The sequence below is a fragment of the Schistocerca gregaria genome, chromosome 3, assembly GCF_023897955.1.
Source record: "Schistocerca gregaria isolate iqSchGreg1 chromosome 3, iqSchGreg1.2, whole genome shotgun sequence".
NCBI lineage: Eukaryota > Metazoa > Arthropoda > Insecta > Orthoptera > Acrididae > Schistocerca > Schistocerca gregaria.
This window is the reverse complement of record NC_064922.1, coordinates 248410386-248423617: the sequence shown is the minus strand read 5'-3', so window position 1 is coordinate 248423617 and position 13232 is coordinate 248410386. Positions and strand designations below refer to the sequence as shown.

Sequence of the window (13232 nt, the reverse complement as noted above, 5' to 3'; positions counted from 1 at the left end):
CTCATCTATACAATTGGCTGGATGCCAGAGTCAGTGCCTGCACGGCCACTCATGGAGGCTACTCCACGTACTAATATGGGTTGATACATGGTACCTGAGAACTGCTCGTGATATTCATGTGAAAATGTTATCATATCATGTGCTCCATATGCACTGTTGCAACAGTGAATCTTGAGTGAATTGGAAACCTCTAAAGGGGTGTACTAATTTTTTTCTTCCAGCAATGTAAGTAAAATAGTATATGTGTTCTGGCGGTTTCCGGTGAGTAAGGTTGGCAGTTTGGTACTGGTGTGCAAGACTCACACTCCCCCTTTGCCTATCAAACTTAATTGGAGCTGCTTCACCAATCTTCTTTTCAGGATTGCCGGCTACTTTTAAAATAACTCTGTACACTTGAGAATACTTTGAACTCAATCTCACTGTATTTTCATTACACACAACAGTTTTCATACAACTAAAACATTTTTCGCAAGCTCGCCACCTTCCGGCCTGTCAGAAACTATCACATTTATTTTTCCATAAGTACAGTCTACAAATCTCTCGCAAGTTTAACAAGACAACTGTCCGGACTTTACAAAAGTAAGAAAATGAATGAATAAGTAATTGTCTCTTCTCTTTTATCAACAACATTCAAATGTTCACCCAGTAATGTTTAACATTGCATGGAGTACGGCACGTTTATTCCTTGAGCTGGACATGTAACTTCTTAGGCAGGCTCGCAACTACTTGCCTGTACTGGTCATCCGTTCGATACATGTCTATCCTGCACACACACACACACATTTGTGGTTCAGAAGACACAGTTCTACTTTATCACACTCGTCTCTAAAATAATGCGTTTTTGAGGTGGTGGAAATACAAGAGTCTCTAGAATTTACCTCGAAATTCTCGAGACACTACATATCCTTTCCCTTAGCTTGAACACACAATATTTTGTACATGGTCATTACGTACATCAATATTGTATTCATATAATATTACTTTACATTTCCATCAATTTATATAACCTTTTTCTAGCCATTGGTTACTTCATATATAGCTCTCTTTTCTTTTCCATATTAATACCATTATAATCATGGACCGTTTGATCAATGTAAACTGTGTTAGGACAAGAATCTTTCTGTTCCCTTTCCAATCATAAATTCCAAGTGTGCATTACCCAAGGGTATGCGGTTATTTGCCCTTACTTCGCGTACTACGTTTTCTAACTATGGATCTATTCAATACCTTTTACAATCTGGAGGAACTCTGGATAAATAAAGGTGTTCTTTTCAACACATGTAACTTCACCGAAACATAATAATTTGAGTAGAAATGAGAGTTCAAACTTACCAGAATAACCTCTACAAAATGTGTGACTTTTGTCGTGATATTCCTTTTAGGCACAGTACCTATACCTTACATAAGGGCTGATACTATGGAAGCACTTCCTCCTTCCATTTTGGTACACTGTGGTACAGGTCAAATCCCCTTCTTGGTGTCTCTGCCCGCACAGTATAGGTCAGCCTTTCTTGGGTGTGCCTACCTGCCTTTTTCCATCCAATCAATGCTGAGTGTGCCCTCCTCCTCCTTCCCAAGTAGGCTTCATAGTCCATTGCCCTAGCATACACCTTTATGTACCCTAGAATTCGAATACCTCGTAGAGAAATTAACATCTTACTTCACTCCTTAGACTCACTTCTCAATACTTTCTTTAACCCTTTAGAGTCCTCCATTACTCTTCCAGTTCTATATTCCCAATAGACTCCACACTTGGAAAGAATATAAACACACACACACACACACACACACACACACACACACACACCTACTTATACTCTGTTTATCCCATTATCCTACCATTCGTCAGAATAATTGTTAGACTGACTCCAGTTCTGTCCACTTAAGTATACGATGTAGCGTAACGATACACAATATTTTCCTCCTCCTCTCATGTACACATACTAGTGTAATACCATCATCATAACCATAAATACTCCTAGCTCTTACATATATAAATATATCCCTGTACATACCTTTATGTCATGTGGAACAGTCACCTCACATAACCAGGTGTGCATACCTATCACTATGTGCACAATTTTCTCCCTCCAACACATGATGGTTCCCATATTACCTTAAACTGTACTCTTCCTGTTTGTGTCTTTGTGTTTCATTGTGTGTATGTGTATGGGTAGTTGTGCAGCCCGATTCTTCGGCCAGCTTATGGAAAATAAGTTGAAGGTTATAGAAAACCACGGAAATTGAGGACGACTTCAGCAATAGAAGAGTATGTATATGAACTGAGGAAAAGGTAGACTGGTACTCAAAAGATAAGTAAGAAAGAAAAAAGTAGAAATAGTTGCTAAGATCAAAGAAGAGAAAGAAGATAGCCCCAAAGACAGGAACAACCCCCCCCCCCCCCCCCCCCCCCCGCCCCCTTCACAGGATCCCCACTTTGCTGGTACTTCAGAGAGAAGGTGGAGGAGGTATGATGTTACACGTCTCTTGTAGAATGGGCATTCTCACATTCACCTTTGAAGTCCCCGAAGAATGATCTTAACAACTCCTGTGGAATGGCAGTGGTGAAGAATCAGTCACACTTGACTGCGATGGTCATTTGAAAGGTGTGTGTGTGTGTGTGTGTGTGTGTGTGTGTGTGTGTGTGTGTGTGTCTGTGTCTGTGTCTGTGTCTGTGTCTGTATAGTGTTAGTGTCATGTTTGTACCTACACTACCCACCCCTTTGAAAATCGATACTAACCCTCCCCATTCATATGATATCTCACCAAAAGGTACAAAATATTCTATAAACATAGAAAATTATACACGATAATGAAATAGTTGTTCAGCTAGTCACTTCACACTATACCATTCTTAAATATACTACTGTTATTCATTTTATGTCATCGAGATAGCACTCTGCTTACCACCAGATTGTTATTCTATTTGATCCATATAATGTCTAGAGATCACTGGTTATTCATGATTCCCTAAATTAGTCATAATCCTGTAGTCATGTCCAGTCACTTAAATACTAATATGATAGGATAGTTTAAGAAGTTATGAATAGATTACAGAATAGTGGAAGATTTGAAGGGAATTTGGTGTAGGAAAACTAATGTGGAAGTAATAGTGAACCCAGCTCGAGAACCAACGGTTGCCACTCCGCCCATTGACACAGAATGTTAACATCCCTGGGGTATAATGTGACTCCGCCCGGATCCCATGGATCTACTCTTAACCTCACGTGAGCAAGTGTAGACCAGCACTTCTCATTACATTTTATGTGAAAATCTCCCCTCAACAAAACAGTTACCACTTTACTAGTCAACACTACACTCTGTGAACCTACCGCTTTCTCTGCCTTATTCTGGATGAGTTTAAACTCCTTCCACAAATCATCTATGCCTTTTTTAGTAACATTAGGTTCTGATGCTAAATGTGATGGAATGTTGTCTGTTTTCACCCTCTCAGCAGCTTTCTGGTCGATTAATTCCTCTACTGTTCCTCCAGACTGCTCATATTTATGGTATCGGAGGTTGTTAGCTTTTCATTAAAATTTCTCTCTACAACGTGTACATGAGTGCTGACCCCTGCAATTTTTGATTGGACAATGGGGATCAGTTTGTCCTTCCTTTCAATGATATCTTTTAAGGGATGTAATCTTTGTTTCACTGAGTCGAATGTAGTTACACACACACACTCTGAAACGACCCTAACTTCTCATTAAAATCAGATTCTATATTGTTACACTTATCCTCAATATCAAATTCTAATTTATGGGTCAACTTCTGAAATTAATCATCCTGCTTTTGGTTTAAGTCTGTTAACATTTGATTCATTTGTACAGTTAAAGAATTACTTAATTAATTCTTTAAATCTATTTGTAAATTTTCCACTTTATCATTTAACACCTCAAATTTAGGATTTAAAGCTTCACCCTGTGCTTCTAGTTTTTCACTTATTTTGTTCCTCAAAGAGGAAATTTGAGCAGTGGCAGCTACACTTTGCCCATCTATTTTTTTACTTAATGGAGCATTCTGAGCATCTTATTAGTCCTTTAATTAAATTAGCTACATCAGTCCAGTCTGGCGTGACCTTGCTCACTTTCATTGCCATAGCTGGTTCTACAGTTTCTGTAGGTCGTTGTTCCTTCTCCACAGTCCTAATTTTCTTTGATCTTGTGATCATTAAAAAAAATCGCCTCTGTGAATAATGACCAACCTAGTCTACATTCAAATAGTTACCATCTTGAGCTCACCCGGCATAGGTTTGTAGCCTGCGTCGGTGAGGTGTAGAAATGGCACCGGTGAACCGCACGGGCGCTGGCAGCGTCAAATGTTAAGACAAATTTTTTCGTCTTGTTGTTATATGTTGCTATGGCAACTCTCAACCTTTCTCATCTCAATCTTCTTCAAAAACTTCCTCCTTTTTGTGTGCTGCTCACTTCTGTCGCCACGTTCTGGTGGTTTCCAGTGAATAAGGGTGGCAATGTGGTGCTGGTGTGCAAGACTCACATTCCCCCTTTGGCTATTGAACTCACTTGGAGTTGCTTCGCCGATCTTCTTTTCAGGATCGCCGGCTGCGTAGAGGAATTTTTTATACTTTTAAAATAACTCCGTGCACTCAAGAATACTTTGAACTCAATCTCATTGTATTTTCATCAGACACAACAGTTTTCATACAACTAAAACATTTTTCGTAAGCACGACACCTTCTGGTTCATCAGAAACTATCACATTCATTTATCCATAAATACAGTCTACAAATCTCGTCAAGTTTAACAAGACAACTGTCCGGACCTTACGAAAGTAAGAGAATGAATGAATAATAATTGTCTCTTCTCTTCTTTCAACAACATTCAAATGTTCACCCAGTAATGTTTGACGTCACACGGAGTACGGCGCGTTTATTCCTTGAGCTGTAACTTCTTAGGGGGGCTCGGTGGCTACCTGCCCGTACTGATCATCTGTCCAATACACGTCCATCCTGTGCACACACAATTGTGGTGCAGTAGACACAGTTCTACTTTACCACACTCATCTCTAAAATAACGCGTGTTCGAGGCGATGGAAATATGAGAGCCTCTAGACTTTACCCCTAAATTCTTGAGGCAAAATGTAAGAAACAGGACCAAACAAAAAATCAAATCAAGTAATTGGCATCGAATAGAACAAGTTATGAATGATTGTACAATCAGATTTTCATAAAAATAAGGGACTATATACATTCATACAAAGATGGAAATCCTGGATGCAATACAAATAATAGAAGAAATAAAGGCAACAGCTCTCCATAAGTTTAGATATTGAACTTTCAATAAGCACATCAACAAAATTGCTGAGCATTTGGACCATGTCCTTCAGAGATACCTAATACAGAAAACAAGCATGTGTTTCCACACATGCGCATAGGCGCCCACACATGGCAGCTATATTTTTCAGGCTAACAACATTGGACCATCTCTGTGCAGCTCAGCTGGTATAAGGGTTTGTGTTGGATGAAATGAGTAAGAAGGAAAAAAATGTGAGGGGTTGGAGGGATGTGTGGCTGATAGCTTGGAGGGAGAGGCAGCAACAAAATGGGAAAGGAATGTGGTTCTGATGATCTTAGCATGTGAAGGTGTTGGGAGTTGCATATGGCACATAATGATGTGAAAGAGTGGAGATAGAACAGAGGAGGTGGAAGACTGTGGAAATGAGTGCAGGAGTGCAGGAGTGTAGAGTGAAAGAGTGAACATGGGTGCATGGGGAGAAAATGGGGGGATGAGTGTTGGGCGAGGGACATTGGGGATTGAGGCCTAGAGGATTGAGAGATTGGTGTGTATGTAGTAAGGCCAATTCTGTTCTATTCAATTATGAGATATCAGACTTCAGATGATAGCGGTTGTGAAGCAGCCATTTAAGTGATGCATATTGTGCTCAGCAGCATGTTCTGCTACTGGGTGGTTAGCTTTGGCCTTGCCATTCTGGGAGATGGTTGGTGATCATGCTCACAAACAGGGCAGTGTAAAAGTTTCAGCAAAGTAAGTGTATGATGTGGCTGCTTTCATAGGCAACTCTTCCCTTGATGTGTGAGGTTAGTATACAGAGGTCTTGCAGTTGGGTTTTCAACAGAGATGTGACCAATGTGGCAAGAAGTTGAAAATAGGTGTGGCAAAAGGATGGACCAGGGCATTTCGTAGATTGGGTGTGTGGCAAAATAACAGTTTGGGAGAGGTCAGAAGGATTATGGGTACATTGTTCCTCATTGATCACCACAAAGTATTAAGATCAGAGTTGACCAGCCTGACAGGCACTGTGCCATCTGGATTCCCCGTCCCAATCCATCTTCTCTACATCATGTAGTTAGGAATTTCCTTATAACACACATCAGTTCAGCTGTCCTTCTGGCCCCAATCTTCAATATTCCCTGTCTCACTTCCACCTTCATTGTGTTATCGTTTCCCTTATTTCACTCATTCTACACTCTAGAGGCAAAAATTGACACACATCTGAGATGGAAAGGTCTTTTACTGAAACTAAAGAGTGCAAAAACTTGCCAACAGATGACACTGCACAGTGAGGTGTTGCTTTTCAAACTGTCATTATGACGGTTGTGAGGTATGTTGATACATTACAGAATTGCATCATTTGTATCCTGGCTGGTAAACACCTGCTGGAAGCCATGACTTTTACGCAGGATGGCATTTCAGCCCATATTGCTAGAAGTTTAAAAGATCTCTTATGCACATCATTTAGTGAGGATCACAAGTTGAGCCGCCACTTCCATCATGCTTGACCTCCGAACGTCAATCTATGTGATTATTGTTTGTGGGGTTATCTGAAGTCACAAGGCTACTGTGATTGTCCGATCTCATTTGAGGTGCTAAAAGACATCATCTGATGCTAATTTCTTACTGTACCTACTGATATGCTGTACAGTGCTGTACACTGTCCCTCATCTACAGTATTATAAATGACGGTTGACAGATTGAGCATTTGCTATAAAGAACATTGTCTTGCAAAAAATCAATTGTTCTGCTAATTGCTGCTTTTGTATTGTATGAAGTGATCTGTCGGTCATTTTGGGCAATTATTTTGGGTTTCAATAAGATGCCATATCATTTCAAGCATGGGGGGTCAGTGTTTACCTCTCTACCTACATTATTCCTTAAAGTATTGAATTTTTAAATGTTAATAGACTTTGGGTCATGCTGTACATTCTTTTATGTAAACAATGAAACTGTGAAAAGTATGTCTTTGTTATGAGTAATGCTGGAGTATTAAGTCCTCTGCATTTACTGACTGTTTCTTTCAAAATTAGTTCATTAGTTGCCTGGACATTCATTATCCAGCAACCTTTGGTAATACTTTAACTTTGAATGGAACATGCATGCTTTGTCATTTTATTAATCAAGTCAGTGCGTTACAAGGGAAAAGTGTGAAGTTTGTCAACATCAAAAGAAAACCAACATGTTAATCTTTTTATACGAGGGTCAGTCAAAAAGTAATGCCTCCTTTTTTTTTTTTTTTTCTACGTTTAATTGTCAGGAAATTTAAATGCAATTACATAGGTTGAAAACCACAACATTGAGGATCATTTTGTCATTTTTCAATGTAATCTCCGCCCATCTCTACAGTTTTGGTCCATCTTTGAACAAGGGCATGTATCCCAGCACGGTAAAAATCACAGCTCTGCTTCCTAAGCCATTGACGCACGGATGTTTTGACGGCCTCCTCATCTTCAAAATGAATCCCACGATGAGCTTCTTTTAGTGGCCCGAACAGATGGAAGTCTGATGGTGCCAGGTCAGGGCTGTATGGGGGATGAGGCAAAACTTCCCATCCAATTTTGACAATCTCGTCAGAGGTGTGACGACTGGTGTGTGGTCTTGCATTGTCATGCAAAAGAAGAACATCTGCCATTGATTTTGTTGGGCGAACTCGCTGAAGACGTGCTTTAAGTTTTTTGAGGGTTGTGACGTATTGAACAGAATTTATTGTGCATCCCTGCTCCAAAAAATCAACCAGAATCACACCCTCTGCATCCCAGAAAACTGTTGCCATAACTTTCCCTGCCGATCGCACAGTTTTGAATTTTTTCTTCCTCGGCGAGCTTGTGTGACGCCACTCCATTGACTGCCTCTTTGGTTCGGGTTCAAAAAAATGCACCCATGTTTCGTCCCCGGTCACAATTTTTTTCAGAAACTCATCTCCCTCCAAACAGAAGCGCTGCAAGTGTTGGGAGGCTATTGTTTTCCTTGCCTCTTTATTCTGATCGGTTAACATTCTTGGAACCCACAGTGCACAAACTTTTGAGTACCCCAATTGTTTAATAATCGTGATCACACTGCCTTTACTAAGAGAAATAATGCGACACACTTCATCTGCAGTCACCCGACGGTCACCACGAATGATGTCATCAACTTGCTGAATGTTGTGTGGAGTCACTGCACTCACCGGCCTGCCGCTCCGCTTTTCGTCAGTCAACGGTGTTTGCCCTTCAGCTTCCTTACGACGACGAACCCATCGTCTAACAGTGCTGACATCCACTGTCACAACACCATACACCTTCTTCAGTCTTTCATGAATGCGTATGGGCGTTTCACCTTCTGCATTCAAGAATTCAATCACACAACGCTGTCTCAAACGAACATCGATGTCGGCCATCTTACAAACTTCTGCTGTGCTGCCACCTGTTGACACAGAAAGTTACTACTGCAGTGGATTGCAGAAGAAGGTTTGAGGAATGGCGCCAAATTCGAATTTTTCACTTAACTTAATTTTTTTAAGTAGAAAAAAAATGGGAGGCATTACTTTTTGACCGACCCTCGTACAAAATAAGACGTAAGATAGTGTCACTCTTAACATATGAATTTTTTATTTGATAGTAAAGAACTTTATTTTACGTATTCTTAAGTGAGAATCGTCTGGCTGAAGAATCTGTCGATGAACCAGAAGCACTAGAAGATGAAGAACAAAGTTCCACAGTGCCAGTGCCTCAAGTAAAAGTTGGACCAAATGGAGAAATTATCCTTGATGAGCAAAGCTTGGTGAGTACTGTAATGAAGTTAGTATATTGCTGTCTTGGGAAATATTCACCACTCTGCTGAGATGTCTTGCCTATTAAAGTTATGAAAATATCGTCGCAGAACAAGCTGAGTAACACTGTGGTCTAGTGGTTATAATAATAAACTGTTGCATGGAGGGTCTTGAGTTCAAAACTCGCCTGGATTGTACAGTTTTAATTTCTATATTCGGTTCAAGTACATTCTAGAAGTATCCATGAATGTGAAGAATCATTGGACAGGAATGTTCTGTAGCTGTATATATACTGTATGTGTTCTGGCCGGAGGCAGTTCGCTCCTCACTTTTTTATGGACAAGTGCTGAATAAACCTTTGTTAAATGAAGTTAGTCTTCGCCATTCATGTAATTACACTTTCTTCTACGTGACATTATTCTGATGGAGACGCTGGAAATTGGAACTTGTGATAGTGCACATTATCGATTACACAGTGGCTCCTATCAGGCCATAACAGAGCTGCCTTTTACGTGGCGAGAAACCAGAGTTCGAGCCATATTAAGCAGATCGCAATCTATTGGAGACAGAAGAAGGAGAGGAAGTTACGATGACAGCAACTGTGTGCCACCACATGAGTCATCCTTCCGGGTTCTCTGGTGATGATGGCCAAGATCCAAACAACTGGCTGAAGTTATATGAGCGTACAGCCAAATTTAACAAATGGGATTACACAGTGTGTTTGGCTAAAGTATTTTTCTACTTGGAGGACACTGCCAAGCAATGGTATGAGAACAATGAGGAGAAGTTCACAAGCTGGGAAGTATTCCAGACGGAACTGCGCCAGTATTTTGGCGACACATGACAACAGAAGTGCTAGGCTAAAGATAAATTGAAGTGCAGGGCACAGCGTCCAGGAGAAACTCCAGCATCCAACATTAAAGGTCTATTGTTGTTGTTGTTGTTGTTGTTGTTGTTGTGGTCTTCAGTCCTGAGACTGGTTTGATGCAGCTCTCCATGCTACTCTGTCCTGTGCAAGCTTCTTCATCTCACAGTACCTACTGCAACCTACATCCTTCTGAATCTGCTTAGTGTATTCATCTCTTGGTCTTCCTCTACGATTTTTACCCTCCACGCTGCCCTCCAATACTAAATTTGTGATCCCTTGATGCCTCAAAACATGTCCTACCAACTGATCCCTTCTTCTGGTCAAGTTGTGCCACAAACTTCTCTTCTCCCCAATCCTATTCCATTCCGCCTCACTAGTTACGTGATCTATCCACCTTATCTTCAGCATTCTTCTGTAGCACCATATTTCTCTTCTTGTCCAAACTAGTTATTGTCCATGTTTCACTTCCATACATGGCTACACTCCATACAAATACGTTCAGAAACGACTTCGTGATACATAAATCTATACTCGATGTTAACAAATTTCTCTTCTTCAGAAACGCTTTCCTTGTCATTGCCAGTCTACATTTTATAGCCTCTCTACTTCGACCATCATCAGTTATTTTGCTCCCCAAATAGCAAAACTCCTTTACTACTTTAAGTGTCTCATTTCCTAATCTAATTCCCTCAGCATCACCCAACTTAATTTGACTACATTCCATTATCCTCGTTTTGCTTTTGTTGATGTTCATCTTATATCCTCCTTTCAAAACACTGTTCATTCCGTTCAACTGCTCTTCCAGGTCCTTTGCTGTCTCTGACGGAATTACGATGTCATCGGTGAACCTCAAAGTTTTTACTACTTCTCCATGAATTTTAATACCTACTCCGAATTTTTTCTTTTGTTTCCGTTACTGCTTGCTCAATATACAGATTGAATAACATCAGGGAGAGGCTACAACCCTGTCTCACTCCTTTCCCAACCACTGCTTCCCTTTCATGCCCCTTGACTCTTATGACTGCCATCTGGTTTCTGTACAAATTGTAAATAGCTTTTCACTCCCTGTATTTTACCCCTGACACCTTCAGAATTTGAAAGAGAGTATTCCAGTCAACATTGTCAAAAGCTTTCTCCAAAACAAGTCTACAAATGCTAGAAACATAGGTTTGCCTTTTCTTAATCTTTTTTCTAAGATAAGTCGTAAGGTCAGTATTGCCTCACGTGTTCCAACATTTCTACGGAATACAAACTGATCCTCCCCGAGGTCCGCATCTACCAGTTTTTCCATTCATCTGTAAAGAATTTGTGTTAGTATATTGCAGCTATGACTTATTAAACTGATAGTTCGGCAATTTTCACATATGTCAGCACCTGCTTTCTTTGGGATTGGAATTATTATATTCTTCTTGAAGTCTGAAGGTATTTCGCCTTTCTCATACATCTTGCTCACCAGTTGGTAGAGTTTTGTCACGACTGGCTCTCCCAAGGCCATCAGTAGTTCTAATGGAATGTTGTCTACTCCCGGGTCCTTGTTTCGATTCAGGTCTTTCAGTGCTCTGTCAAACTCTTCATGCAGTATCTTATCTCCCATTTCGTCTTCATCTACATCCTCTTCCATTTCCATAATATTATCCTCAAGTACATCGCCCTTGTATAAACCCTCTATATACTCCTTTCACCATTCTGCCTTCCCGTCTTTGCTTAGAACTGGGTTTCCATCAAAGCTCTTAAATTCATGCAAGTGGTTCTCCTTTCTCCAAAGGTCTCTTTAATTTTCCTGTAGGCAGTATCTATCTTACCCCTAGTGAGATAAGCTTCTACATCCTTACATTTGTCCTCTAGCCATCCCTGCTTAGCCATTTTGCACTTCCTGTCGATCTCATTTTTGAGACGTTTGTATTCCTTTTTGCCTGCTTCATTTATTGCATTTTTATATTTTCTCCTTTCATCAATTAAATTCAATATTTCTTCTGTTGCCCAATGATTTCTACTAGCACTCGTCTTTTTACCTACTTTATCCTCTGCTGCCTTATCTACTTCATCCCTCAGAGCTACCCATTCTTCTTCTTCTACTGTGTTTCTTTCCCCCAGTCCTGTCAATTGTTCCCTTATGCTCTCCTTGAAACTCTGTACCACCTCTGGTTCTTTCAGCTTATCCAGATCCCATGTCCTTAAATTCCCACCTTTTTGCAGTTTCTTCAGTTTTAATCTACAGGTCACATAACCAATAGATTGTGGTCAAAATCCACATCTGCCCCTGGAAATGTCCTACAATTTAAAACCTGATTCCTAAATCTGTCTTACCATTATATAATTTATCTGATACCTTTTAGTATCTCCAGGATTCTTCCATGTATACAACCTTCTTTTATGATTCTTGAACCAAGTGTTACCTATGTTATGCTCTGTGCAAAATTCTACCAGACGGCTTCCTCTTTCATTTCTTAGCCCCAATCCATATTCACCCACTATGTTTCCTTCTCTCCCTTTTCCTACTGACGAATTCCAGTCACCCATGACTATTAAATTTTCGTCACCCTTCACTACCTGAATAATTTCTTTTATCTCATCATACATTTCATCAATTTCATCATCATCTGCAGAGCTAGTTGGCATATAAACTTGTACTACTGTAGTAGGCATGTGCTTTGTGTCTATCTTCGCCACAATAATGCGTTCACTATGCTGTTTGTAGTAGCTTACCCGCACTCCTATTTTTTTTATTCATTATTAAACCTACTCCTCCATTACCCCTATTTGATTTTGTATTTATAACCCTGTATTCACCTGAGCAAAAGTCTTGTTCCTCCTGCCACCGAACTTCACTAATTCCCACTATATCTAACTTTAACCTACCCATTTCCCTTTTTTAAATTTTCTAACCTACCTTCCTGCTTAAGGGATCTGACATCCCATGCTCTGATTCATAGAACGCCAGTTTACTTTCTCCTGATTACGACATCCTCTTGAGTAGTCCCTGCGCGGAGATCCGAATGGGGCACTATTTTACCTCCGGAATATTTTACCCAAGAGGGCGCCATCATAATTTAATCATACAGTAAAGCTGCATGTCCTCGGGAAAAATTACGGCTGTAGTTTCCCCTTGCTTTCAGCCGTTTGCAGTACCAGCACAGCCAGGCCGTTTTGGTTAATGTTGCAAGGCCAGGTCAGTCAGTCATCCAGACTGTGGCCCCTGCAACTACTGAAAAGGCTGCTGCCCCTCTTCAGGAACGACATTTGTCTGGTCTCTCAACAGATACCCCTCCATTGTGATTGCACCTACGGTACGGCCATCTGTATCGCTGAGGCACGCAAGCCTGCCCACCAATGGCAAGGTCCATGGTTCATGGGGGGGGGG

General features: G+C 40.6%; 1 protein-coding gene across 2 annotated transcripts in view; it reads left to right on the top strand.

Moving 5' to 3' along the window:
• LOC126356051 (titin homolog) overlaps positions 1–13232 on the top strand; it is a 96241-nt gene that overhangs the window by 43718 nt on the left and 39291 nt on the right. For both annotated transcript variants that reach the window (XM_050006734.1, XM_050006733.1), the window contains exon 4: positions 8882–9014. In XM_050006734.1, coding sequence (XP_049862691.1) covers positions 8882–9014 — 133 coding nt within the window. The remainder of the gene's footprint in view (positions 1–8881; positions 9015–13232) is intronic.